Genomic DNA, 27,921 nt, shown 5'->3' on the forward strand with positions numbered 1-27,921 from the left:
ATCTCTCCTCTTGTAGGCATATCTACATAATCTGTCAAAAAACCTTTCTGAACACACCTAACAAACTCCACCCCATCTAAACCCCTCACTCCAGGGAGATGCCAATCGATATTTGGGAAATTAACATCTCCCAACTCAACAACCCGTTATTGTCACACCTTTACAGAATCTGTCTCCCAATCTGCTCCTCAATCTTCTTATTACTATTGGGTGGTCGATAGAAACACCCAGTCGAGTTATTGAACCCTTCCCTTTTTTTGTAATTTACCTTTCATTGAAGTTCATCATCAAACAAAACTTTCCATAAGATGTATTTCAGATGCTGTACATATATATCATATAGTCATATTTGTCACAAATCTCCACATAATATTTATCTGAGGTATACACTTATAAAAAGGAGAGGAAAGAAAGAACCATCAAAAGAAGAAAACTATGCACAAAGTAGGGAATGAACTTTTTTTTTTACAATATATTCATTGACTTGTGAGTATAAGATCAGGCCTATGAGGTATTATGTAGTTAAACCATTTTCCCAGTATGAATCAAATTGTTCCAATTTATGATTAACAGATGCTGTTATCTTTTCCATTTTGTAAATTTCCATTGTAATTTCCATCCATACATTTAAAGTTTGGCTTTCCTGTGATAACCATTTCCTGATAAGGGTCTTTTTACCAGCCACCAGCAGTATATTCATTAAATATTTATCTCTTTTCAACCATTCTTGAGGTATATACCCAAAATATATGGTCTTGCTTTCTAAGGGTATTTCACATTTAAAGATGTCTTGTAGGGCATTGTGTATCCCATTCCCCTGTAGGGCATTGTGTATCCCATTCCAATAGTCTTTGATAATGGGACATTCCCAGAAAATATGATAATGGTTTGCATTTTGATTTCCACAATTTCTCCAGCAAACAGGGAGGTTACTATCATAATGGGATTTCTGAGAGGGTGCAATAAAATATCTAACCAAGTTTTTCCACCCGTACTCCCTCCATTTCTGTGAACAGGTACACTTCCATTGATACCTCTATATAATTGTCCACTCTTCCTCAGATATTATTATCCCTCCTTCCTTCTCCCATTTTGTTTTAATATATGAAGTCGAATGTTTTAAGATTTGACAAACCCTTATACACGCTTGAAATTATTTTACTACCGTTGTCTGAATTATAGGCTTTTCTAAATAGCTCTATCAAACATGTACTTGCCTTGGTTACATTTATAACTGACTTATTAACATACTGTAGCATCTGTAAATATCGATAAAAGTCTTGTTTTTCTGATGTGTTTCTCTTTGAAAATTTCAAAACTGAGCAGTGTTCCTCCTTTCATTATATTGCAAATAGCTGTTATTCCTTTAGCTGTCCAGTCCTTAAATCTAGCATCCAGTTTATTCGGCATAAGATCCGAGTCATATGCACACCATTTAAGAATTGAAATGTCTCTCTCTAGTTTACATTCCTTTATAATAGTTTTCCATATTCTAAGAGTCCATTTCACCCATGGGTTATCAATAGTATTTATGTAACTTTGTAGGTTGTTATCAGCCAAAATTGCCTGTATGGGGATGGAAATTACCTCCTCCTCAATGTTTTTTCCATTGAGCATCATATGATGGATTGCACCAGCATATTACAGCTCTCAACGGTGCTGAAAAATAGTAATCTCTAAGAGAAGGTAGGCCCCATCTCTCTTTTTCCTTGGCTAATTGCAAACTTTGGAGACAAATTCTATGCCTTTTACCTTGCCATATATATCTTGATAGCATCTTGTTCCATTCATTGAATTGATTTTGGTTAATCTATATTGGTAGGCTCTGAAAAAGATATAGCAGTCTGGGAAGTATATTCATTTTAATAGATTCAATCCTTGAACCGAGAACAAGAAAAGGAATTGGGTTCCATCTCATTATATCTTCCTTATTATATATATATAATTGCATTCTGATAATTTTGCCAATTCTTTTGGCATAATGACGTCCAAATATTTGACAGACTGTGTTTGCCATGCCCAAGGATATCTACTTTCAATTTCTCATGGTGGGCCATAGTTATATGAAAGTACTTGGGTTTTATCTATATTGATGTTGTATCCTGATAATTGGCCATGTTTTTCAAAGGATTGCATCAATATAGGTAAAGAGTATGTTGGTTGCGTTAGATAGATCAAAATGTCATCTGCGTAATAGGCCAATTTATGTTCTGTCCCTTTAATAGTAATTTCCCTGATATCCTCATTTTGTCTGATGTGTTGAGCTAATGGTTCCAGATATAATGCAAAGAGTAGTGGTGGCCATGCACAACGCTGTCTCGTGCCCCTTTCTAGGGTAAACTGTAAGATAAATATCCTGCTATTTTAATCCTAGCAGTAGGATTGTCATATAGTGCCTTTATAGTTTTAATAATTGTGTCATGTACACCAAATCTATGTAAAACTCTGTAAAGAAAATTCCAACTAACCGAGTCAAATGCCTTTTCAGTGTCCACACTTATCACTATTGGTTCATTTTTATATGATCCATAATGTGAAGTGTCCTTCATATATTGTCTAGTGTTTAGCTTTGTTGTATAAAACCTGTCTGATCATTATGTATCAGTGGGTAGAAACTCTTCTAATCGTTTGGCTATGATGGAGGTAAATAATCTATAATCCACATTAAGAACAGATATTGGTCTAAATGACCTACATTCCATTTTATCCTTTCTTTCTTTCTTTCGGTATAGCTGAGATTATCGCCTCCTTCCAGCTAGGAGGCATTTGCGTCTTTTTTAAACCACAGTTCGGTTGTGTGGAGCAAAACAGGAATTAACTCATTTCTAAATTCCTCATACCACTCTATCCATCTGATCCTGGTGACTTTCTTAATTTAAGCCTACTAATAGCAGTTTTTAGTTCAGCCTCAGTTATGTCAGCAGTCATTGCTCTATTTTGTTCTTTGCTTAGAGTGGTAACTCTAAAGAATTCAGGAAGGTGTCAATCTGGGCTATGCTTCCCTGTGGAGCTTTGGAATATAGAGTTCCATAAAACATTTCAAAAGCTTCTTCCATTTCACTAAGCTTATTTTTTTTTATCACTTTTGTTCTTGGATCCCGAATTCTATGAATTGTATTTTCTGCTATATTATTTCTTTTCAGTTTCCACGCCAGTATTTTCATAGATTTAGATCCAGTTTCATCGTGTCTCTGTTTCAGAAACATTTTTTCTAATTTATTGTGTAGCCAAACTATTAATTTCATTACTTTAAAAAAAAATTTCCTCTAGTGTATCCTGTGCCAAGCTCAATTAGCGTTTTTTTTTGCTAGTTCCTTCAGCTAATTTTGTAACTCCTCTAATGTTTTATTCCTTATTCTTCTCTTATATGAAGATATCGCTACAATTTTCCCTCTTAAGCCACCCTTCATAGTATCCCATAGAATGGAAGGTGAAACCTCTCCATTATCTTTGAATTCTAAGTAAAGGCCAATTTCTTTTTTAATTTGTTCGTTAAAATAGGAATCATTGAGTAGACTTGAATTTAATTTCCAAATAGTTTTCTTCGGTTGTAGGTCAAAATCAACAGATAAATATATAGGTGCATGGTCACTTACTTCATTTGTCCCAATTCCACAGGTGTTAATTTTGTCTTTATCTTTTCCAAATGTCATGAAATAATCTATTCTTGTATATACGGAATGGGGGGGGGGACAGAATAATGATTGTAATCCCTTCTATCGGGGAAAAGATCCCTCCATATATCAATTAGACAAACATCTTCAAAAAGAGTGTTAACTTTCTTATGTAAGGACTTTGTTTCATACGTTTTTTTTCAATTAGAAGAGTCTAATTCGGTTGTAATTGTAAATTTAAGTCTCCCCCACATATCAAGAGACCTTCTGTTTCCATTACTATAATATTAGTAATTTTCTGGAAGAAACTAATATCACTTCCTGGGGGTGCATATATATTCAATAAAGTAACTGGATTTCTGTCTATATTCCCCCTTACCAGAATATATCTGCCCTCCTTATCTCCCATTTAGAATACAGCTTGCTTGATATGAGAACAGCAATTCCTCTTCTATGTCCTATGAGTTGAGGGCCCCGCTGCAGTACCTATAAGAGTACGTAAAAAATATCTATGTCCATTGCACAGAAATGATTACCCCGTGTATTCCTCCCATATATAGTCTCACTTAGGTGGGGAAAAGGAGTGAATGTATGAATTTAAAAAATGAGTGATATAAAATCCACATTATAATACGTATTTCTTGAGATAGATATATCACCGTTTATTTTTGCTTCCGTTTAGTTTATCAGCACTTTAAAAGTTAGCCAAACCTTATGGCTCTTCTGGAGGAGGTGGGGGCTGTATTCGGAGAACTCACAGTCTCTTTCTAATATCCTTCTCTCGTCCTCCTCCTGCCCCCTGCTTTCCCGGTTCTCTTACTATTTCCCAAGCAGATCGGGATAACTGCTCAGCCAGACTTTCCCTTGGTTTGACCACGGTAACGGGTTGTTCATGTCTGTAGTCACCTCTTCCACCGTCTGATATAGCTGTACCTCTCCTTCATAAAATGCTCTCAGTTTAGCAGGGTACGGGGGTTTTGAATTTAATATTTTCTTGCTTTAATCTTCAGTTCGCTTTCTGTAGGACGGCCGGGGGGTAATCATGATCGAAGTATATTAACTTCCCGTTGCAAAACACCTTCTTCTTACACCAGGCCCTTCGTAGAATCTCCCCCTTGCTCTTGAATCGAAGGAATCTTAGTTCTATTGACTATCTCCATAGTCGGGGGAATCTCCAACGCTTCCCGCAGCAACTTTTCTAAAAACTCCGTCATCCACAATCCCTGCGCTCCTTCGGGAACATTATAAATCCTGATATTTTTTCCGTCGCGATCTTCCCTCCTGGTCAAGCAATTTACTTTCCTGTTGATTTAATATTTTTATCGTCTTACTTAGCATCCGTTCCACGTTTTGCTCGCGATCTTCCACCTTCTTAATTCGAGTCTCTGCCACCGCTATTTTCTGATTGACGTTGGCGAGCTCTGACTTCATATCATTGAGTTGCTGTTTTATATCATTTTGGACTTCTCTTATCTCTTCCAGAATCCTTATCATATTTGCCGCTTCGCCTGAACGAGGCCCCGCGTCAGCTTCGCAACCACCCGCACGTGTAGGAGAGCCGCGCGTTGCACCTCTCTCTTCCATAGGCTCCGCAGTGACGCTATATTCTTTTCCCCATTCTTGCCCCGCTTATCAGTTCAGATATCTTCGGAATATCTTATACTTGATGGATTAACGGGGCAAATTATGCGTTTTTCCGGAGGAGCTGTTGACTTAAGCTCCCGTTCTGGACGATGACGCTACCGGAACCCTCTGAATCCTTCCTATTCCTAACTCCCACGCACAGAGACCCCATAGAAAATCCCTCCATGTCTTCCTCCTTTTCAGCAGCCGTGACACTATCTTTGATCAACAGTACCCCGCCCCCACATCTTTTGCCTCCCTCCCTGTCCTTTCTGAAACATCTAAAGCCTGGCACTGGAAGAAGCCATTCTTGCCCCTGCACCATCCAGGTCTCTGCAATGGCCACAACATCATAGCTCCAAGTGCTGATCCACGCTCTAAACTCGTCCGGTTTGTTCATATTACTCCTCGCATTAAAATAGACGGTCTGAGCGCATCCCTTCTTCATCACCTGCCGATCCTCCCTTTCGCAATGTCTCCAAGCTTTCTCTATTTGTGAGCCAACCTCCATTTCCTCTGTCACTTCAGTTCGGTTCCCACCACCCAGCAATTGTAGTTTAAACTCTCCCCAATAGCCTTAGCAAACCTCTTCCCCAGGATATTGCCCCCCCCCCGGTTTCACGTGCAACCTGTCCCTTTTGTGCCGATCACAACTGCCCCAAAGGAGCTCCCAATTATCCAGAAATCTGAATCCCTGTCCCCTGCTCCAATCCCTCAGCCACGCATTTATCCTCCACCTCATTCCATTCCTATATTCACTGTCACGTGGCACAGACAGTAATCCCGAGATTACTTCCTTTGAGGTCCTACTTCTCAACTTCCTTCCTAACTCCCCGCAGTCTGTTTTCAGGACCTCCTCTCTTTTCCTACCTAAGTTGTTGGTACCAATATGTACCACGACCTCTGACTGTTCTCCTTCCTACTTCAGAATATCGTGAACGCGATCAGAAACATCCCGTATCTTGGCACCTGGGAGACAAATTACCATCGCGTTTCTTTCCTGCATCCACAGAATCGCCTGTCTGACCCCCTGACTATAGAGCCCCCTATCACTGCTGCCACCCTCTTCCTTTCCCTGCCCTTCCAAACGACAGTGATACATGATACATGACACATGTCGTGATACACGTTGGTACCAACGACATAGGCAGGAAGAGGGATGAGTTCCTGAAATGTGAGTTTCGGGAATTAGGCAGAAGGCTGAAGAACAGGACCTCAAGGGTGACGTTCTCAGGATTGCTGCCAGTGCTATCTGACCGTGATGGTAAGAATTGGAGGAGATGGCAGTTGAATGCGTTGCTGAGGAGTTGGTACAGGGAGCAGGGTTTTAGATTTTTGGACCATTGGGATCTCTTCTGGGGAAGGTGGGACCTGTACAGATTGGATGGGTTGTACCGGAACTCGAGGGAGAGCAATATCCTTGCAGGTAGGTTTGCTAGCATGGTTTGGGAGGGTTTAAACTAATTTGCAAGGGGGATGGGAAACGGAGTGATAGAGCAGTGAAAGCAGTGCATGGAGTAAAGCCAGATCCAACATATAGAGAGGCTTTGAGGAAAGAGAAGCAGAACAAACGATGTAAAGAAAGTAAGGTAGGACGGCTGAAATGTGTGTACCGCAATGCAAGAAGCACCAGAAATAAAGGTGATGAACTGAGGGCTTCGATACATAAGTGGAATTATGATTTAGTGGCCATTACAGAGACTTGGCTGGCACCAGGGCAGGAATGGATTCTCAATATTCCTGGATTTCAGTGCTTTAAAAGGGATACAGAGGGGGGAAAGGGGAGGAGGGGTGGCATTACAGGTCAGGGATATCTTTACAGCTACAGAAAGGGTGGGTAATGTAGCAGGATCCTCTTTTAAGTCAGTATGGGTGGAAGTCAGGAACAGGAAGGGAGCAGTTACTCTATTGGCGGTATTCTATAGGCCTCCTGGTAGCAGCAGAGATGCAGAGGAGCAGATTGGGTGGCAGATTTTGGAAAGGTGCAAAAATAACAGGGTTGTTATCATGGGTGACTTCAACCTTCCTAATATTGATTGACACCTGATTAGTTCCAAGGGTTTAGATGGGGCAGAGTTGGTGGTAGGGGAGGAAGTGTAAGGGCATGTGTAGCACTTGTTCTGTTCACAAGGATAAGTGCCAGGAGGGAGATCAGTGGGGAGGGATGCGGGGGACGAATGGACAAGGGAGTCACATAGGGAGCGATCCCTGTGGAAAGCAGAGAGAGGGGGGGAGGGAAAGATGTGCTTAGTGGTGGGATCCCGTTGGAGGTGGCGGAAGTTACAGAGAATAATATGTTGGACCCAGAGGCTGGTGGGGTGGTAGGTGAGGACCAGGGGAACCCTATTCCTAGTGGGGTGGCGGGAGGATGGAGTGAGAGCAGATGTACGTGAAATGGGGGAGATGCGTTTGAGAGCAGAGTTGATGGTGGAGGAAGGGAAGTCCCTTTCTTTAAAAAAGGAGGACATCTCCCTCGTCCTGGAATGAAAAGCCTCATCCTGAGCGCAGATGCGGTGGAGACGGAGGAATTGCGAGAAGGGGATGGCATTTTTGCAAGAGACAGAGTGAGAAGAGGAATAGTCCAGATAGCTGTGAGAGTCAGTGGGCTGATAGTAGACTTTGTTCATTTCTTTTCCATCTGATTGTGTTCTTCCTTGTAAAAAAATATGTATTAATTTAAGTTTTTCTTGTGAGTGCTGCCTCTGTGATGCTCTATAGCCTGCAATGTTGCTGCATGTGTGTGTGTTTTTGAGCTGGTGCTTACATGGACTTTTGCACATGACAATAAGCAAAATTGAAACTTTGAAGAGACAATTTGTCGGGCACATGGACAAGGAAGGTTGAGAAGGATCTGGGCTAAACACTGGCAAATGGGACTAGTTTCGATGGGACAAGTTGGTCATCATGGACCAGTTGGGCTGATGGACCTGTTTCTGTGCTGTATATCTCTACAATTAAACATCAGTGACAGTGATGAAGTTTCAGAGCCTCCATTTTAACAGTCCATTGCAGCCATTTCTGTTTCTTCCAATAAAGACCTATTGACATTACAGGAGGAGCATGCTCCTGTCGTTGTGGACTTTCAACCTCATGGAATTCTACTGAACTAATTCCGCTGGAGTGCATTACAGATTTTTTTCATTGTCTCATTCACTGATCTTTATTCTACAGACGATCTCTTTCCTGCTGTTCCTGAATGGGTCCCGCCACTGGTCATCACCATTTGTGTTGTAATTGCTGCTCACTGCACTGTGATTTATTGGAATGTGAAACAAAACAGACGCATAAAAGGTACGTTTCTGCAATATTGTGTAGTGCTGGCCTGGAAATCCAATGTAAGATCTCGTAGTTTCCCTCTGAAATATCCGTGAAAAGCCAGAGCATTTTCTGGAGAAATCATGTAAAATACACATTTCTAAGCAGGGTCTGACATTCCAGCAGTGAACGTTGTCTCTGGAAAGAATATTTGTAGCCATAGAGATGGGAAGTAAGGAGGAAAACTGCCCGATGTTGCATCTCCTGTGTCTGTATGATGAAGTGCCAGGAGGTTCAACTGGTCACTGATTCACGTGCTTCAAAGAAGAATGCCTGCTCACAGAGATATGTTGTCCTGAACATGCAAAGGATCTTTGAGGCAAAATCTGTCATCTTGGAGTACACAGGTCCCAGGTATTGATAAAACGAGTCCAGACCCAGAGTCTCAAATTTATATTTCAAAGCCGAGTTACACTGAATTTCAACTAGTTCCGTTTGGAGTTCCTCCGGTACATCTGATGCTGCGTTGACGGCAAATGGCGAGCAAAATAATGAGAATTCCTTCTCAAGCTGAGTGAAGACTTGGAAAAGATTCTGAAACTCACTTTTCAGCCGTGATATTTTGTCCTTGTACCTGTCCCTGTTGTCATTATCTTTCTATTAACTCTGTAACCCCTCTCTCAACTCCTCTCCCCCTTTCTCTCTACACTCTGTCTACACTCCTTTCTAACACCCTCTCTACCCCTCTACAGCCCTCCTTCTCCCCACTCTCTCACTCCTATCTCCCCACTCTCTCTTCCCCGTTCTCCCCACTCTCTATCCCCCACTCTCTTCCCCCTCTCTCCAAGCCCCTCTCTCTACACCTCATCTCTATGCCAGCGCTATCTAACCCCGCGCTATTTCCTCCCACATCCTGTCAGCAAGTTTCCATCAGCAGGTCCAAACTTTAACATGGATTTGGCTGAATTCTGCAGTGACAATCATTTACCATCAGTGGATCTCAGGTGTTACGTACCCCGTAACTGGGTTGCCAAACCAGCAGAAATGGATCACTCAGTTGGAGTCTGGATTACTAGAACTAAGGAAGTTTTATTAAAGAAACAAGCAATACAGTACTCTAATCAAAAGGATAATAAATGCAACAGTTCAGCAATGATAAACACACATGTGCACAGAATTAAGATAACAGGATCAATCAAGCTCTATCGTTGTCTAGGGGTAAATGACCAGTTTCAAAGTGACGCAAAGTTCAGTTCAATTTAGTTCAGTTCAGTTCACAGTAATCGCTGCCGTGGGAGATGGACAGTGTGGGGGAAGGAGAGAGAGAGCAAAAACGAATGAATATTCAAAACGGCTTCCACACAGACCTTCGCAGTCAGCTTTCGGGCGAGTCCTTTGTGATGTCATCTGAGGTCACCGACCGTGACCCCTCCGTTTCCAGATGCAATGGTTTCCCTGCGGTGAACCCGGCACCCAGGCAAGGGTGGACACACACCAGGTTCCCGCCAATCGTGCCTTTCCACCCTGAGCGTCTATGGCTTGTCCCGCGACTAGCCGTCCAAAACTTCCCACCAACTTGTGAGAGGCGCACCGCTTCCAGAGTCTCGTTACCTCGGGGTGTCATGTGTGTTGCCTTAGCGAACCTGTCCCTTTTTATCCCCCTGCTGGGGTATCGCCTATCCATCACTTCAAACAGTTCAGGGTTCAAAGGGGGAGCCGATCTTGACAGCTCTCCTTCCTTCATTAACATCTCCAAATGCTGCTCCATTGTTTTCCTTATCTCTCTCTCTCCTGAAGACAGGTGGCAGACCAACTGCTGATCCCACTGGTGCCAGCCCAGGCCAGCTACATCTTAATCTATGTGTATTCTTGTCACACACGGATGAACTCTTTTTATGATCCACATTCTCAGCTTCAGCCGTCCAGCAGATGAGCTTTACCCCTGAGATGGACTGACGTGTAAATTTGTTCAGGATTTTCTGTTCAACTGCATGGATGGAAATTGAATTGAATTGGAATTGGTTTATTACCATAACAAGCACCAGAAATTTGTCTTGCCTGCTGTTCTTACAGATTAATTCATGACACAGTGCATTGATAGAACGAGGTAAAACAATAACATGCAGAGAGAAGTGTACCAGCTCCAGAGCAAGTGCAGTGCAGGTAAATGATAAGGAGCAAGACCATATTGAGGTAGATCGTGAGATCAAGAGTGCATCTTATTGTACTAGAAAATCATTCAATAGTCTTATAAGAGCAGGGTAGAAGCTGTCCTTTAGACTGCTTTCAGGCTTTTGGATCTTCCACCCCATGGGAAATGGTGATGCTGGAGACTGAGACTCTGGGATCTCCATCTGGGAAAGTTACTGACATGGTCCTTGATGATAAACATTTACTTTCTGACCTACAAGTGATGATACAGAATTAGGAGCTCTTATTATGTATTTAAAGCTGTTTCATGTGAAATTAATTGCACACTAAATACATGAGAGATTTCTTCAGTCTTGTCTGTTCTTTCTGTTTTCAGAGTGGAAGAGGATACAAGGCCATGAAGGTAAGATCTTGTGTTACTAGACTGAGAGGTTTACTATAAACAGCTTTTTGAAAATGAATCAGTCCCGGTGTAATGGGAGGTATTCAGGAGTTTGAAGGAGTTCAGGGTGATGTGTTCTCACAAAGGTGGAAAAAGTCATGTGGCATGATTGCATTCATAGGTCGCAGCGTAGAATGTAACATTTCTGTCTAACCCCTTCTCTTTCTATGCACCCCTCTCTCTTAATCCTTCCTTCTCTCTGCACCCTAGCTCTCCCACTGAACCATTCTCCATGTCTCTACCAAACCAACTCTCTATCCCTCTACCCCATTTCTCTCTACACCCTCTCTTAACCTTATCTCTCCAACCCCTCTCCCTACCCACTCTACCCACTCTCTCGACCCCGCCTCTCTAACCCCACTCTCTACCCCGACTCTCCACCCCTTCCCTCTACCGCCTTGCTCTTCACTCTCTACCCTCTCGCTCTAACCCTCTGTCTCTATCCTTCTCTATCTACCCCCTCTCTGTTCACCTCTCTCTATCCCTCTTTCTAACTGCCCCTCTCTTCTCCCCCATCCATCCATCCAACCCCTTCCCTCCCACTCTCTCTCCAACCCACCCAATCTAACCCCTTGTCTCTAACACCCCGACTCTAACACCCTTTCTAATGCCATCTCTAACCCCCTCTCTCAACCCCTTCTCTCTCTAACCACTCTGTATCCTCTCCCTCAAGCCCCTTCTCTACCACCTCTATACCCCGCTCCCTCTCTATCCTGCTTCCCTCTCTCTGCACCCCACTCCACCTGCACCCTGCTCGCTGTGTCTGACACCTCTCCCTACCAGCCCCTCTCTCTACCAAACCCTCTCTATCCCTCTACCCCATTTCTCTCACCCCTTCACTATCTACCCACTCTCTCTACCTCCCTCTGTCTATCCACTCTCTCTCCACCCACTTTCTATACCCCTCTCTCCACCCCTCTCCTTCTACCCCCTCTCTACCCTCAATCTCTACCCCTCCTTCTACCCCCCTCTACCCACTCTCCCTCGCCATCTCTAACACTCTCTATACCTCTTCTCCCTCTGACCATCTCTGTATCCCCTACTCTCTAAATTCTCCCTCAACACCGCTCTCTACCCCCTTCTCTCTACCCCCCTCTCCCCACCCCTCCCTCTAAACCCCACTCGCTAAAGCCCTCTCTCAAAAACCCACTCTCTTTAACCCCCCTCCCCAATACCCTCCCTCTCTACCCTGCCAGTATCCCCTCGCTCTCTACCCCTCTCTCTTTCTTTCCCCTTCTCGCTCTATGCACCCCTCACTCTCTCTCTGCACCCACTCCCTCTACACCATGTCTCTGCACACTACTCCCCACCAGCCCCTCTCTCTCGCTACTCCCTCTCTGTACCCTCTCTCTCTACACTCTCTCTGTACCCTCTCTCTCTACCCCCTCTCTGTACCCTCTCTCTCTACACTCTCTCTGTACCCTCTCTCGCTACCCCCTCTCTGTAGTACCCTCTCTCTCTACACTTCTGTCCCTATCCCTCTCTTTCTCTTTCTTCCCCCGTCCGTCCAATCCCTTCCCTCCAATTTTTCCCTCCAGCCCCTTCCCTCCCATCACTTAACTCCAACCCAGTCTCTCTAACACCTAGTCTCTAACACCACGTCTCTAACACCCTCTCTCTAATGCCCTCTCTTTACACTTCACTCCCCCACTCTACCAAGCATGCTCTCTACCCTCCTACTCCCCATCCCCTCTGTCTCTACCCCTCTCTCTCCCCCTTTCTACCCCCTCGCACTCTAACCACTCTCTCTACCCCCACTCTCCAAAGCCCTCTCTCCCACTCCCTAACCCCTTCTCTCTTTAACCCTTTATTTCTACCCCCCACCTTCTCTGTACCCTCTCTCTCTATCCCTCTGTTCCTCCATCCATCCAATACCTTCCCTCAAATTTTCCCTGTAACCCCTTCCCTCCCATCACTTACCTCCAACCCACTGTCTCTAACATCTTGTCTCTTACACCCTCTCTCCACACCCCCTCTACCTCCCTTTCTGTACCATCCTCACTCTAACCCCTCTCTCTAATGCTCTCCCTTTACACTCCACTCCCAGACTCTCCCAAGCATCCTCTCTACCCTCCCATTCTCTGCCCACCTTCTCTCTATCCCCTCTCTCTACCTTCTTTCTACACAGCCCTCTCTCTCTATGCTTCTCCCTTTCCGCACACCCCTCTCTCTCACACCCTATTCTCTCTGCACCCTCCCTTTCTCAGCACCCAACTCCCTACCACCCCGTCTCTACCAAATGCCCTCTCTATTCCCATTTCTCTTTACCCCCTCCCCTCTCTCCCCATCTCTAACAAGCTCTCTCTACCCCCTCTCTACATCCTCTCTACCACCCCTCTCTCTACCCATTTCTCTCTCTCCCACTCTACCCCCTCTCTAATCTTTATCTCTTTACTCCTCTTTCTCAACACACCCTCTCTTTACCTCTCACTCTCTACATCCTCTCTCTACCCCCTTCTCTCTCTCTTCCCCCATCCATCCAATTCCTTCCCTCCAATCCTCTCCCTGTAACACCTTCCCTCCAACACGTTCCCTCCAACCCACTCTTTCTATCACCCTGACGCTAACCCTCTCTCTACAACCTTCTCTGTAAAGCCCTCTCTATAGCCCCTATCTCTACCTCCACTCTCTCTACCCCCTCTCTCTCTCGACTCCCTCGCTCCACCCCTTGACTTTCTATCCCCTCGCTATCTACCAACTCTCCAACCCCCTCTCCAACCCTCACTCTCTAACCCCTTCTCACTCTAACCCCTTCTCTCGCTACCCTCTCTACAGCCCCTCTCTCAAACCCCTTGCTCTCTACCCTCTCTCTCTACCCCTGCCATCTACACCCTCCCTCTCTATCACCTCTCTGTACACACGCTCTACCCCCTCCCTCTGTCAACCCCCTCCCTCTACTCCCCTCTCTCCCTACCCCTCTCTCTAAAACTCCCTCTCTACCCCCTTCATGTCTACTGTATTTCTACCCTCTCTCTACCCTTCTCCCTAACCCCCTCTTTCTACCCCCTCTCTACATCATCTCCCTAATCATCTCACTCTACCCCTCTCTCTGACCCCTCTCTCACTACCTATCTATTTACCCACTCTCAACCGCTCTTTTGACCATCTCTCTCCTCCTCTCTCTCTATCCCTCTCCCGCTTTCTCTCTACCCCCTCTGTACACCCCTTTCTACCACCTCTCTATGCAGTCACACCCCTCCTTCTTCCCCCTCTCTATCTCCCCACCTCTCTCCTCCCCACTCTCTATCCCCCTCTCTCTAAGCCCCTCGCTCTCTACCCTCTCTCTCAAACCCCCTCTCTCTGCCCTCCCTATCTACCCTCTCTCTCTACTCCCGCAATCTACACCCATTCTCTCTACCCCCTCTCTCCCTACCCACTCCCTCTCCCGACCCCCTCTCTCTAACCCTCCTTCTCTAACCCCATCCCACTCTACTGTCCTTCTACCCTCCTCTCTCTCTCTCTCTCCACCACCTCCCTCTCTCTACACCCCTTTCTACTGCCTTTTCTACCCCTCTACACCCCTCCTTCAACCCCCTCTATACCCCCACTCTCTATCCCCCACTCTAAGCCTCTCTCTCAAAACCCTGTCTCTACACCCTCGCTCTCTAACCCCTACGCTCTCTCTACATCACTACCCTCTCTATACCCCCCTCCTTCCCTCACACCCCTCTTCCCACTCCTTCCTTTCCTCCTCTCTTATCCCCCCATCTCCTCTCCCTTCTCTCTCCCCTTTTCTCTCTCCTTCTCCCCCTCTCTCCCAAACCTCTAGCCATTCTCTCCCCCCTCTCCATCCCCCTCTGCTTTTCCCCATTCTTTACAGCCTCTCCCCATCTCTACCCACTCCCTCTCTCCCTTCTCTCTCTCCACTATCCCGGCTCTTCCCCGACCCTCCCACCTCTCTCTCTGTCCCTCACCCACCCCCTCTCTGTCCTCCCCTCTTTCTCCCCAATCTCTCCTCCACGTTTCTCTCCCCATGCCCTCTGTCTCTACCCCCACTAACTCTCCCTCTCCCCTCCCATCTTTCTGTCTCTCCCTTTCCCCCCTCGACATTCCCCTCTCTGCCCCCACTTGAGCTCTCCCCTTCCCTTCCACTCCTACTTCCCCTCCACTCCCCCTCCCTATTCTCTGCCATCTCTCCACAACCCCTCACTCCGCAGTCTCCCTCCCTGTCTGGCACCCCTCCCTCGAGCCTTCTCTCCCCCTACCTCTCTGTATCCCCCATTTCTCACAACCATCTCCCTCTCCTCCTTCCTCTACTCTCTCTCTCTCTCTCCCACATTTTACTGCCTCTCCACTTTCCCTCTCCCCCCACCTCTCTCCCCTGACCTGTCTCTACACCTCTCCCCAACATCTTCCCCCACACCTCTCCCCCACACACTTCTCCCCCAACTCTTTCACCACCAGCACTCTACCCCCATGTCTCCCCCACACCTTTCTGTACCTTCTTCTGTCTCCTGCCCTTCACACTCTCCTTCCTGCATCCTCACCACTCGCTCTCTGCCCCCTCTATGTCCCCACTCTCTCTCCTATTCACCCTCTTTCTCCCACGACCGCTCTCTCGCCCTTCCACATCTCTCCATCTCCCTCTCTGAAACTTCCCCCTTCTCTCTCCCCCACTATCCCCCCTCGCCGTCTCTCCCTCCTACACTCTTTCTCTCTTCCCTCTCTTTCCACCTAACCCTCACCCCTCTCCCCATCTCTCTCACCTCTACGCCCTCTCTGTCCCCCCACTGTCTCCCCCTCTTTCCCTCCCTCCCACCTCTTCCCCCTCCTCCCCTCCCCCTCTCACCCCTTCCAACTCTCTCTGCACCCTCCTCTAGCTCACTCTCCCACTTTTTACTTTCCCCACCCTCTCTCTGACCCCAGTCTCCCCGTCTATCCCCACTTACCTGTCTCACGTTCTTCCCCCTCCACCCTCCTCTCTCCCCTCTCCCCATTCTCTCCCTCACTATCTCTCACGCACACTCTCTCACTCAAACTCTCTTTCACTCATTCTCTCACTCTCATTCGCTCCCTCACTCTCTCTACGCACCCCTCTCTCCACTCTACCTCTCTCCCCTCTTTCCTCTCGCTCTCCCCCACCCCCCCTTCTCCACTCTAAACCCTCTCTTCCACCCTCTCTCCCACTCCTCTCTCTCCCCCTACCTCTCCCCTGTCCATCCCCCTCCCCCCGCCTCACTTTCCCCTTCTCTCTCCCCCCCCCCACCACTCTTCCACCCACCTCTCAGACATCAGTCATTTCCTGTTGATGAAAGCAAGGGATAGGAGTTAGTTCAGGAGTTTGGTGTGCTTGGGTCGGTGCACATTCCACCAACATTCTGTTTGATACCAGCAGGATCCACTCTCCATGCGGCAGCAATAGCTCGAGCCAATTCTACAGCTCATTCTCTTTGAGAATTTCTCCTATTGCTGGTGGGATTGGTAAACTTTCCCTGCACTGGGAGGGAATTACTGCATCACCGTCCACTCCCAGACAAGATGATAGTGGACTTGGTTAAGCCCAGGGGTCCTGGCTCATCAGACAGCAAAGCCTCCTTTGCCAGTGATCTACAGCAGGATCTCCAACGTTCACCATCCATATTTTCAGGTAGTTGTATAAATAAGTGAACAAATCCTGTCAGCAAGTTTCCATCAGCAGGTCCAAACTTTAACATGGATTTAGCTGAATTCTGCAGTGACAATCATTTACCATCAGTGGATCTCAGGGCTGAAATCTTTTTATGATCCACATTCTCAGCTTCAGCCGTCCGGCAGATGAGCTTTACCTGTGAGATGGACTGACGTGTAAATTTGGTCTGGAATTTCTGTTCAACTGCATGGATGGAAATTGAATTGAATTTAAATTGTTTTATTACTGTAACAAGCACCAGAAATGTGTCTTGCCTGCTGTTCGTACAGATTAATTCATGACACAGTGCATTAGAACAAGGTAAAACAATAACATGCAGAGAAAAGTGTATCAGCTCCAGAGCCAGTGCAGTGTAGGTAAATGATAAGGAGCAAGACCATATTGAGATGGATTGAGAGATCAAGAGTGCATCTTGTTGTACTAGGAAATCGTTCAATGGTCTTATAAGAGCAGGGTAGAAGCTATCCTTTAGACAGTTTTCAAGCTTTTGGATCTTCCACCCCATAATAATAATAATGTTGGTCGCATCCGGAATTTCTCCGGGTAGCGGACGACTTCCTCTCACACCGTTCTGACGTAGTTGGAATTCGCATACTAGGCAAGTTACAGCAGTGGTTTGCCATTGCCTTCTGCCGGGTGAGTTTTTTTTCCAAAGAGATCACCAGCTCTTAACCCCGCACGGATGGAAAGCGTGCTGGGGGGAGCCAACTGGGTTTGAACTTCAGAACCTCCGCCCCGCAGTCCAGCACCAATGTCACTACGCCATGGGAAATGGTGATGGTGGAGACTGACACTTTGGGGATCTCCGTTTGGGAAAGTTACTGACATGGTCCTTGATGATAAACATTTAACTTCTGACCTACAAGTGGTGATGCAGAATTAGGAGCTGCTATTATGTATTTGTAGAAGAATGTTATGCATACCATCTACCGACAGGATAACCAATGAAGAAATTCTACAGAGAACAAAAACAAAACTTACATTACTTAAAAAAAAAAATCAGAAAACAGCAATCAAAATTCTTTGGACGCATCATGTGAAGAGAGTCATTGGAGCATTTAGTTACAACTGGAAAGCTGGAAGGAAAAAGAAGCAGAGGCAGACAGAATGAAAATGATAGATGGAATAACCTCATGGTTAGAAACAGGGGAGGCAACAACTACAATTCGGGGGGTCAGGGACCGTGATGGATGGAGAGACATGATCACCCGCGCCGAGCGGCAAGGCACCTGAATGAATGAATGAATTATGTATTTAAAGCTGTTTCTTGTGAAATTAATTACACACAAAATCCATGAGAGATTTCTTCAGTCATGTCTGCGCTTTCTGTTTTCAGAGTGGAAGAGGATACGTGGCCACGAAGGTATGTGTTACTAGACTGAGAGGTTCAATATAAACAGCTTTTTGAAAATGAATCAGTCCCGGTGTAATGGGAGGTATTCAGGAGGTTGATGGATTTCAGGGTGATGTGTTCTCACAAAGGTGGAAAAAGTCATGTGGCATGATTGCATTCATAGGTCAAAGCATAGAATATGAAAGTTTGTATGTTTTGTTTGCAAGTGGGAAGGTTTGCTGGTACTGCTCTGAGTTGGTTGGGGTGGGGTGGAGTGGTGTAAACTAGTCTTGCAGGGCGATGGGAACCAAAGTGCCAGAGCAGATATGGAGTGGTTGTGGGAAAAGATGCTGTTAACACTACATACAAAGACAGCAGTTGAAAGGTTGAGTATGGTGGGAAGAATGTTCTGAGTTGCATCCATTTCAATGCAAGAAGTATTGTGCGTAAGGCAGGTGAGCTTGAAGCGTGAATCAGCACGTGGAATTATGACATTGTAGCCATTGGCTGGAGGAGGGGCAGGACCGGCAGCTCAGTGTTCCCGGTTCCATTGTTTTAGACATGTTTTTAAACATGGGAGTGAAACTGGCAAATATGACACAACACATGAAATTAAAGGGGGAAAGCTGGTATTACCAGCCAGGGGAAAATGTTACTGCAGTGCTGAGACAAGACAGACTGGAGGGCTCGTCTACTGAGGCTATATGGGTGGAACTGAGGAATCAGAAAGTTATGACAACATTATTGGGATTATATTGTAGACCAGCCTAAAGTCTGCAAGGTTTAGAGGAGCAAATTCATAAAGAGATCGCAGACAGTTGGGAGGGATAGAGATCAACAAATGTGCCAGGAAAGTTTCCTCAACAAGTAGATGTCCCAAGTAGAGAGAATGGAAGACTGGATATCCTATCAGGGAATTAGGTGACAGGAATATGTGACAGGATTTGGATGAACTGTCAACAATTCCATAAGTTTCAAGGTAACTATGGAGAAGGATAAGTCTAATGCTCAAACTGAGATTCTATTTTGGTAAAAGTCCAATTGGATGATATCAGAAAGGATCGGATAAGTGGGAAGCCTTCAAAATTTTGGGAGTACAGAATTTGTATGTTCCTGTAAGAATAAAAGACAAGGCTAAAAGGTTTTTGGAAACATTTTGTGGTGGTGGGGGTGGGGGGGAGGAATGAGGCTCTGGTTAACAAGAAGGAGCAGGTGCATCGTAAGTGTAGGCAGAGAAGAACAAGTGAGATACTTCAGTAGAAAAAATGCAAGCAAACACTTGAGAGGAAATCAGGAGGGCTAACATAGGCCATGAAGTTGCTCCAGCAGATAAGGTAAAAAAAAAGAATCCAAAAGACTTCTACAGACATGTTAAGAACAAAAGAATAGGACGGGACATAACTGACCCTCTTGAAGATCAGTGTGATATCTGTGCATGGAGCCTTAAGAGATGGAGGAAATCTTAAATGGATTTTTTACATCTGTATATATTCAGGAGATGGACAGAGTCTTGAGAAGCGAGGCAAAAGAGCAGGGAGATCATGGACCGTATGGAGCTGACAGAGGAGGAAATGGTTGCTGAATTAGGGTAAATATACAGCCTGGGCTTGACAAAGTCCCCCTTCAGACCATATGGGATGTTAGTGCAGAAATTGCAGGGATCCGAACTGAGGTATTTAAAGCATCCTCAGCCACAAAGGAGGTTCAGAGGATTGGAGGAGAGTTAATGTTGTTCCATCATCTAAGAAAGGCTCTAAGAATATGCCAGGAAATTATATAGACAGCTGAGTCTGCCATGGGTAGTGGGTATGTTATTCTAAGGGACAGGATATTTCAGTATTTGGACAGACAAGAACTGATTAAGGATAGTCTGCGTGACTTTGTCTGTGATAGCTCATGTCTAATCAATCTTACAGAGTCTTTCCAGGAAGTTACCGGTAGGGTTGTTCAAGGCAAGACAGTGGATGTTGTCTACATGGGTGTTGCCTGCAAGGCCTTTGACAAGATGTCACTTGGGAGATTGTTCGGGATGGTTCAGCCACTTGCCATTTAGGATGAGTTATCAAATTGGATTTGATATTTGCTTCACGGGAGAAGCCAGTGAGAGGTAGTAAATGATTGCCTCTCTGACTGGTGCCCTGTGACTAGTCGAGTACCGCCGGGATCAGTGGAAGGTCCATATTGTTTGTCTGGATGATAATGTGGTAAACTGTAACAGCAAATTTCAGATGACACCAAGATTGTGGGTCTGATGGACAGGAAAGAAGTCTATCAAAGCTTTCAGCAGGATGGACCAACCAGAAAAAGGGGCTGAAAAAAGACAGATAAAATTTCATGCAGACAAGTGCAAGATGTTGCACTTTGGAAGGACAAACCAGAGTAGGACTTGCAGAGTGAGGGATCGGACACCAAGGACCAGAAGGATCGAGGAATACAGATCCTTAATTCCTTGAAAGTTGTGTCACAGGCTGTAAAGAGAGTTTTGGCACATTGGCTTTCATAAATCATAAACTGAGCACAGGAGTTGCAACGTAATGTCGAAAATATTGGTGAGGCCAAGTCTGGAGTATTATCTGCAGTTCTGGTCACCCACCTACAGGAAAGATCAATATGATTGAAAACGAGTACAGAGAAAACTTGCACGGCTGTTGACTGGACTTGAGGACCTACCTGAGTTATCGGGCAGGGTTAAATAACTTAGGACTTCCATTCTCTCTACTGAGTGTAGGAGAATGAGGAGATATTTGACAGAAGTGTACACAGTTGAGGGGTACAGATAGGGTAAATGCACACAGACATTTTTCACTGAGGTTCAGTGAGACTAGAACCAGAGAGCATAGTGCAAGAGCTATTCTCCATAATTATCTTGAAACTAAAGGAATTATGATCACTCGACCAAAAGTATTCCCCTACACACACTTCTGTCGCCTGCCTTGTCTCTTTCGCTATCACAAAATCACTAGATGCAACCTCTATATATTGATTAAGGAACGTTTCCTGAACACAGTTGACACACTCAGTCACATCCAGTCCTTTTACAGTTGGGAAATCCCAGTCAATATCAGGAAATACAAAATCACTTACAATCAATTGTACTGAACAATGAACCAGGGGAGGTGACAGATCACTCAGTGGGTGAGCTTTTTGGAGACAGTGACCACAACTCCCTCACTTTTCCCATAGCCTCGGACAGGGATTTGAGCAGCCAGTGTAACTGGAGGATGGTGAGTTACGATGTTATTAGGTGGGAACTTGGGATTGTCAACTGGGAATGGTGGTAAATAGGGAAATGGACAATGTAGATATGGTGTTTGTTTAGGGAGAACGTGCATGGGTTCATGGACAGGTTTGCCCCATTGAGACAGTGAAATGGTGGGAGGGTGAAGAAACCATGGTTAACAAGACATGTAGAACATCAGGTCAAGAGGAAGCAGGAAGTTTACTTCCAGTTTTGGGAAGCCAAGATCAGACGGGGCTCTAGAGAGTTAAAAGTTAGCTAGGAAGGAGCTTAAAACTGGACTGGGGAGAGTTAGAAGGCATAAGAAGGCCTTGGTGAGCAGGGTTAAGGAAGCCACCAAGGCATTGTACACATACGTGAAGAACAGGAGGATAACTAGAGTGAGGTTCGGACCGATCAAGGATAGAAGTCTATACCTGGCGTCAGAGGACATTGGAAAGGGCCTGTCAGAGGTTACAGCAGGACATTGATAGGATGCAAAACCGGGCTGGGAAGTGGAAGATGGAGGTCAACCCAGAAACTGTGAAGTGGTTCATTTTGCTAGGTCAAATATAATGGTAGAATGTAGTATTAATGATAAGACTCTTGGCAGTGTGGAGGATCAGAGGGATCTTGGGATCTGAGTCCATAGGACGCTCAAAGCAGCTGCGCAGGTTGGCTCTGTGGTTAAGAAGGCATACAGTGTATTGGCCTTCATCAATTATGGAATTGAATTTAGGAGCCGGGTGGTAATGTTGCCCCTATATAGCACCCTGGTCAGACCCCACTTGCAGTACTCTGCTCAGTTCTGTTTGCCTCACTACAGGAAGGATGTGGAGGCCATAGAAAGAGTGCAGGTGTGATTTACAAGGATGTTTCCTGGATTGGGGAGCATGCCTTATTAGAATAGGTTGAGTGAACTTGGCCTTTTCTCCTTGGAGCGATGGAGGATGAGAGGTGACCTGATAGAGGTGTATAAGATGATGAGAGGCATTGATCGTGTGGATAGTCAGAGGCTTTTTCCCACAGCTGAAATAGTTAACACAAGAGGACACAGGTTTAAGGTGCTGGGGAGTAGGAACAGAGGAGAATTCAGGGGTAAGTTTTTTACTCAAAGTGTGGTGAGTGCGTGGACTGGGCTGCCGGCAACGGTGGTGGAGGCGGATACGATAGGGTCTTTTAAAATACTTTAAAAGTGATAGGTACATGGAGCTTAGAAAAATAGAGGGCTATGCGTTAGCCTAGTAATTTATAAGGTATGGACATGTTGGGCACAAACTTTGTGGCCCGAAAGGCCTGTATTGTGCTGTAGGTTTTCTAGGTTTCTATGTTTTAATGAAGACTTTGCTTCAGTATTAACTACTGAGAGAGAGGCAATGATTTTTCAGAGGACAGCACAAAACAGGCTGATACGCTGGAACGTTGACATTCAGAAAGAGGATGTGCTAGTTGGTTATTAATTATTAGGATAGATAAGACCACAGTCTATACCACAGGTTACTATGGGAAGTGAGGGAAGAGATTTCTCTGCCATTGGCGGTCATTTCTGTCTCCTCATTTGTCACAGTAGAGGTGCCATATGCCTGGCGGGTGGCATATTAAATTAATTTGACAAGGGAGCGGGAATCGGAGTGATCATGCATAGGATGAGGTAGTTGGTTTACAAACAGAGGCAGAATGCAGTGAGACTCCTGGAAAGGAGAGGCTGATGATAGGGGAAAATTGTAGTCAACAGGGTGAGTTGTATATTAAAAGGTGGACAAAATCTAAAAGGTTGAATACAGGACTGAAGGTGTTATAGTTGAATGTGCGCAGTTTATGGAATAAGGTCAATGAACTTGCAGTACAGTTGCAGATTGGCAAGTATCATGTTGTAGGCATCACTGAATCATGGCTGAAAGAAGAATATAGCTGGGACCTTAACATTCAAGGATGTACATTGTATCGAAAGGACAGGCAGGAAGACAGAAGGATCGAAAATATGAAATCAGATCGTTAGAAGGAGGGGACATCAGATTGGAAGGTGTTGAATAATTGTGGACAGAGCTTTGGAACAACAAGGGTAAAAAGACCCTGATGGGAGTTGCATACAAACCCTAGACAGTAGTTTGTGTTCTGCAAGCTACGACAGGAGATAGAAGGTGCATGCCGAAAAGGCAATGAAACAAGAGGGGGTTTCAATATGCAGGTAGATTGGGAAAATCCCATTGGTGTGAGATTCCAAGAGAGTGTATTTCTACAATGCCTAAGAGATGACTTTTTAGAGTAGCTTGTGGCGGAGATCAGCTATTCTTGACTGGGTGAAATGAAGTGGAATTGATTAGAAAGCTAAAGGTAAAAGAACCCTTTGTGGGAAATGATAATAATAAGATTGAATTCACACTGAAATTTGAGAAGGAAAAGCAAAAATCAGATGTATCAGTATTGCAGTGCAATAAAGGGAATTACAGGGGCATGAGAGAGGAGTTGGCTAGAATTCATTGGAAAAGAATACTGGCAGGGATGACAGCGGAGCAGCAATGGCTGGGATATGATACAAAGGATGTTTGTCTTTGGAATTTTCTGAACTGGAGGGTTGTGGGGTCTCAGTCACTCAGTTCATTTAAAGTTACAGAGTCTTTGTCGTACAGCACAGAAACAGGCCCTTCGACCCATCACCTCTGTGCTGACCTATTTACATCTACACTCATCCCATTGGCTGGCATTAGGTCAGTATCCTTCCGTGCCTTGTCTATTGAAGTGTCTTCTAAGTGTCTCTTAAACACAGTGAATGTATCTGATTCCATCACCTCCTCTGGCAGCAAGTTCCAACATCAACCACTCACTGTTCAAATAAACTCACCTTAAACTCCTTCCTCTCAACTCAGACATGTGACTTCTTGTATTTGATCCCTTTCCTGTGGGGAGATGATTTCAACTATCTGTTCATTCTATGTTCCTCATAACCTTATCTCAGATCAGCCCAGGTCCATTTACCTCTATTTGGCCTGTATCCTTCTAAATCTTCCCCAACATCATTTCTCTGTCCCAGGCCTCAATTCCTCTTCTGTTCCAGTTCCACAGGGCCCTCATTTCTCCCGTGCTACAGAAGATGATGAACCACATTTTCTACCTCATTACAGAAGCAAGTGTGCTGCAGATCATAAAATGTGGAATGGGAGATAAGTCCCCAGGTCCTGATCCCAGGACTTTGTGCAAAGCTCAGTCAGAAATTGTGGGGTCCCATTTGGAGATACGTGTATCGTTGAGAGCTACAGGAAAAAAGGTCAGAAGTCGGAGGGTGACTGCTGAAGATGGGCTCTAGGGAAAATCCTGGGAAGTACAAACTGGTGAACCCAGTTTTGTTGGTGGGTACATTAACATAGGAGATTCTGAGAGACAGGATCTACATTCATTTGGAAAGGCGAGGACTAATCAGGGATAACAAGCTTGGCTTTTTGCGCGGACGGAGATGATGGAAGTGCAGTAGACATTGTCTACATGGACTTTAACGAGGTACAGGTATTTGATAAGGTACTTCATGGTAGACTATTCCAGAGATCTGGCCCATTGGATACAGAGTTGGCTGGGTGGAATCCTGTGGTGACCAGCGGTTGTTCTGCAGGGATCGGTGCTGGGTCCACTGTTTCTCATCATTTATATGAATGATTTGGAGAGAATGTAGGTGACCTGTTTAGTAGGTTTGTGGAGGACTCTAAAATCAGTGGTGTAGTGGACAGTAAAGCGAGTTATTTAATTACTAATTTTCAGATATAGTGTGAAACGGGTCCTTTCAGTTCAGTGAGTCGCACCACCCAGCAACCGAGCTATTTAACACCAGCCTAATCACAGAACAATTTACAATGACCAGTTAACCCGCTAACCAGCACCCGGACAAAACCCCTGCAGTCGTGGGGAGGACAGAGACCCTCCTTACTGATGGCACCACGATGCTGGATGGCCCCAAGGCGTAATAGCATTGCGCTATCCGCCACGTTACCATGACAACCCTGAACGTCACCATCATGCCCGTGGTTTATCCAATATTACAACAAGATCTTTATCAACTGGGCCAGTGAATAGCACATGGATTTTCATTCAGAGGGAAGTGAGTTTTGGGAAGGCAAACCAGGACAGGATTTACAAAGGAATCGGTGGGTCCCTGGAGAGTGTTGTAGAACAGGGAGATCAGGAGGTGATTGTCTTCATCAGTCAGAATACTGAGAGCTGGAGCTGGGATGTCACGTGATGTGTGTACAAGACATTGGGAAGGCCACATTTGCAGCAATGTGTAAAGTTCTGGTTATTTCCAAAGGGAATGCTGTCATTGAACTGAGAGGGAATAAAATAGATTTTCAAGGACGTTACCAGGACTGGAGGGTTTGGTTTACAAGGAGAGGCTGGGACTTTCCCTGGAGCTGAGGAGGCTGCCGGAGGAGGTTTAAAGGAATAATGGATACACACAGGCAAGTGGGACAAGCTCATTGAAGCAAGTTGGTCAGGATGAATGAATTCGGCTGAACAGCCTCCCTGACCTCCTTAAATTACTCCAGTTTTCACTCACCCCGTCCTCATCTGACTCCAGTTGTAGCTGCACCGCCTCTTCACATCCGTTCCTACTGGCTATTTCCTCTTTCTTTCCATTCTTGATAGTGGTTATTGGACTCAAACATCGACTGTCTGCATCTCCTCCACACATGCAACACGCTGCTTAACCCGCTGAGATCCTCCAGAACTTTGGTCTGTTGATCAGGAAACTCCGCTCACTATCCCGGTAAAACATCTCGGGAAGATGCTGGTCGTCCATCCGCTGTGGATTGGTAATATCCCGGGAATGTTTTTTTTCTCGGCCACCTGATTGTGCCTGAGGCCCAGCGGCCTCTCCCCAGGTCCGGTCCCGGGGCCGCGCTGCCCGAGTCTCCCCCCGATCCCCGGGGACTCTCTAATTCTCTGCTTCTCCCCACAGTCTCTGTCACCCTGGATGTGGAAACGGCGCATCCGTGGCTCGAGGTGTCTGAGGATCGGAAGAGTGTGAGACGGACCGGGACCCGGAGGGATCTCCCCGACACCGGGAAGAGGTTCACATACTTCGCTTGTGTGCTGGGATCGGAGGGGTTCACATCGGGGAGACATTACTGGGAGGTGGAGGTGACGGGGAATCGGTGGTGGAGGCTGGGAATCGCCGCAGAGTCTGTGGAGAGGAAGAGAGGGGTCACACGGAGTCCGGAGACCGGATTCTGGATCATCAGACGGCATGATGACGGGATGTGGGTTTACACCTCCCCTGAGTCCCGTCTCCCTGCCGGTCCCATCCCCGGGAGGGTGGGAGTTTATCTCAGTTACGATTCCGGGACAGTTTCATTTTACAACGCAGAGACCAAGTCCCATCTCCACACCTTCACTGGGAATAAATTCACGGAGAAACTTTATCCTTACTTCGGGATTGGATATGAAAACGAGTGGCTGAGAATCTGCTCTGGATCCGCTCCGGGTCTGTAAACGGGTCGGGTCCGGGACCGGCGTCAGGATAAGTCAGTGTAAATATAAATGTGCGGACAGTGAAATAAACACGATGTGAGAATTATCGATCCATTAATTTTAACTCGTTCACCGCATCCGTTAACGGAACAGAAACACCGCGGATTCAGCAGCAGCCCCGGGCGGCGGGTCCTGAGCTCCCCGGCTCCCCCGGGTGCTAAAGTCCACCGGGACTGACCGGGTAACTGGGACAAGTGGTGGGGGTGCTGACTGGAAAAGGGAGGTCAGGGTGAATCTTCGGGGACGGGACAGGGACCGGTGGCAACACGCAAAGTGCCAAAGAATCGGTACAGAAAGGTGGAAGGAAGGGGGAGTAAAAGCTGACAGCTGATCCGGATGAGGGAGGGGTGGAGTGTGGAAATGTGTCAGAAGCTGGGAGGGGAGAGGTGGTGGAGACAAAGATGATGGAATCTGGTCGGAGAGGAAAGTGGAGACTTGAATAAAGGGAGGGAGGTGGGGAGGAGTGTCTGGGGGATAGGAAGAAAAATCCCACAAGTTTCCTGTGGGATTATCATTGTGGATTTGGGTTCCTATTTTTTTAATCTTCCTGGTGACCTCTAGAATGTGATCTGTGAAGTGAGTTCTAGTGTCCTGATTCATCTCGAATGTAAGTGCAACATTCTTGTCTAGTCTGGGCACACATGGTTCCTTTCTCAGATAAAACAAAGTCCAAAGTGGACTGGCACCAGTTCTGCCGACAATTTAGATATTGCTTTTTGGCTTGGATCGAGAGCACATGCAGTATAATTTGCTAACTTTTCCAGTGCTGATGTCATGTTAATCAATTCCCATGCTGCTTTACCGGCTCCCTAGGCAAGTGTTACATTCTCCAGGGACAACATTGTCCTTTTTACCCTGGGGTTATTGACTTACAGAGGTATACACCATCCTCTGAAACACTAGTTGCTTCCAAATTTACATCCCCATCCCCAGTGGCATTCTGGCCATCCGATAAGGGGATAAAGGGTCTATGTTTCTGAGTCCCGTCATCATTGTACCAGAAATACCCTGGGCTGAGGGCTTGGGCCAATTAAAGTCACAGTTCATCTCTGTTTCAGTGAAGGACGCATCCATTTCTACATGTGCCAGGACAGCCGTACACACCCAGCAGCTTGAGTGTTCGTGGCAGGGAAAGGACAC

The 27,921-nt window shown here is 45.9% G+C and overlaps 1 protein-coding gene across 4 annotated transcripts in view; it reads left to right on the plus strand.

The window, feature by feature from the left end:
- The window catches only part of LOC134346575 (butyrophilin subfamily 3 member A1-like), a 68,516-nt gene extending 41,297 nt beyond the window's left edge, over nucleotides 1-27,219 (plus strand). Inside the window, exons 5-8 of one of the 4 annotated variants that reach the window (XM_063047994.1) lie at nucleotides 8,409-8,528; nucleotides 11,020-11,046; nucleotides 18,051-18,077; nucleotides 26,210-27,219. In XM_063047994.1, coding sequence (XP_062904064.1) covers nucleotides 8,409-8,528; nucleotides 11,020-11,046; nucleotides 18,051-18,077; nucleotides 26,210-26,742 — 707 coding nt within the window. In that variant the 3' untranslated portion in view covers nucleotides 26,743-27,219. The remainder of the gene's footprint in view (nucleotides 1-8,408; nucleotides 8,529-11,019; nucleotides 11,047-18,050; nucleotides 18,078-26,209) is intronic. The other 3 variants (XM_063047993.1, XM_063047996.1, XM_063047995.1) reach the window with 3 other exon arrangements.
- Nucleotides 27,220-27,921: the final 702 nt, after the last annotated feature.

The sequence above is a fragment of the Mobula hypostoma genome, chromosome 5 (assembly GCF_963921235.1).
Source record: "Mobula hypostoma chromosome 5, sMobHyp1.1, whole genome shotgun sequence".
NCBI lineage: Eukaryota > Metazoa > Chordata > Chondrichthyes > Myliobatiformes > Myliobatidae > Mobula > Mobula hypostoma.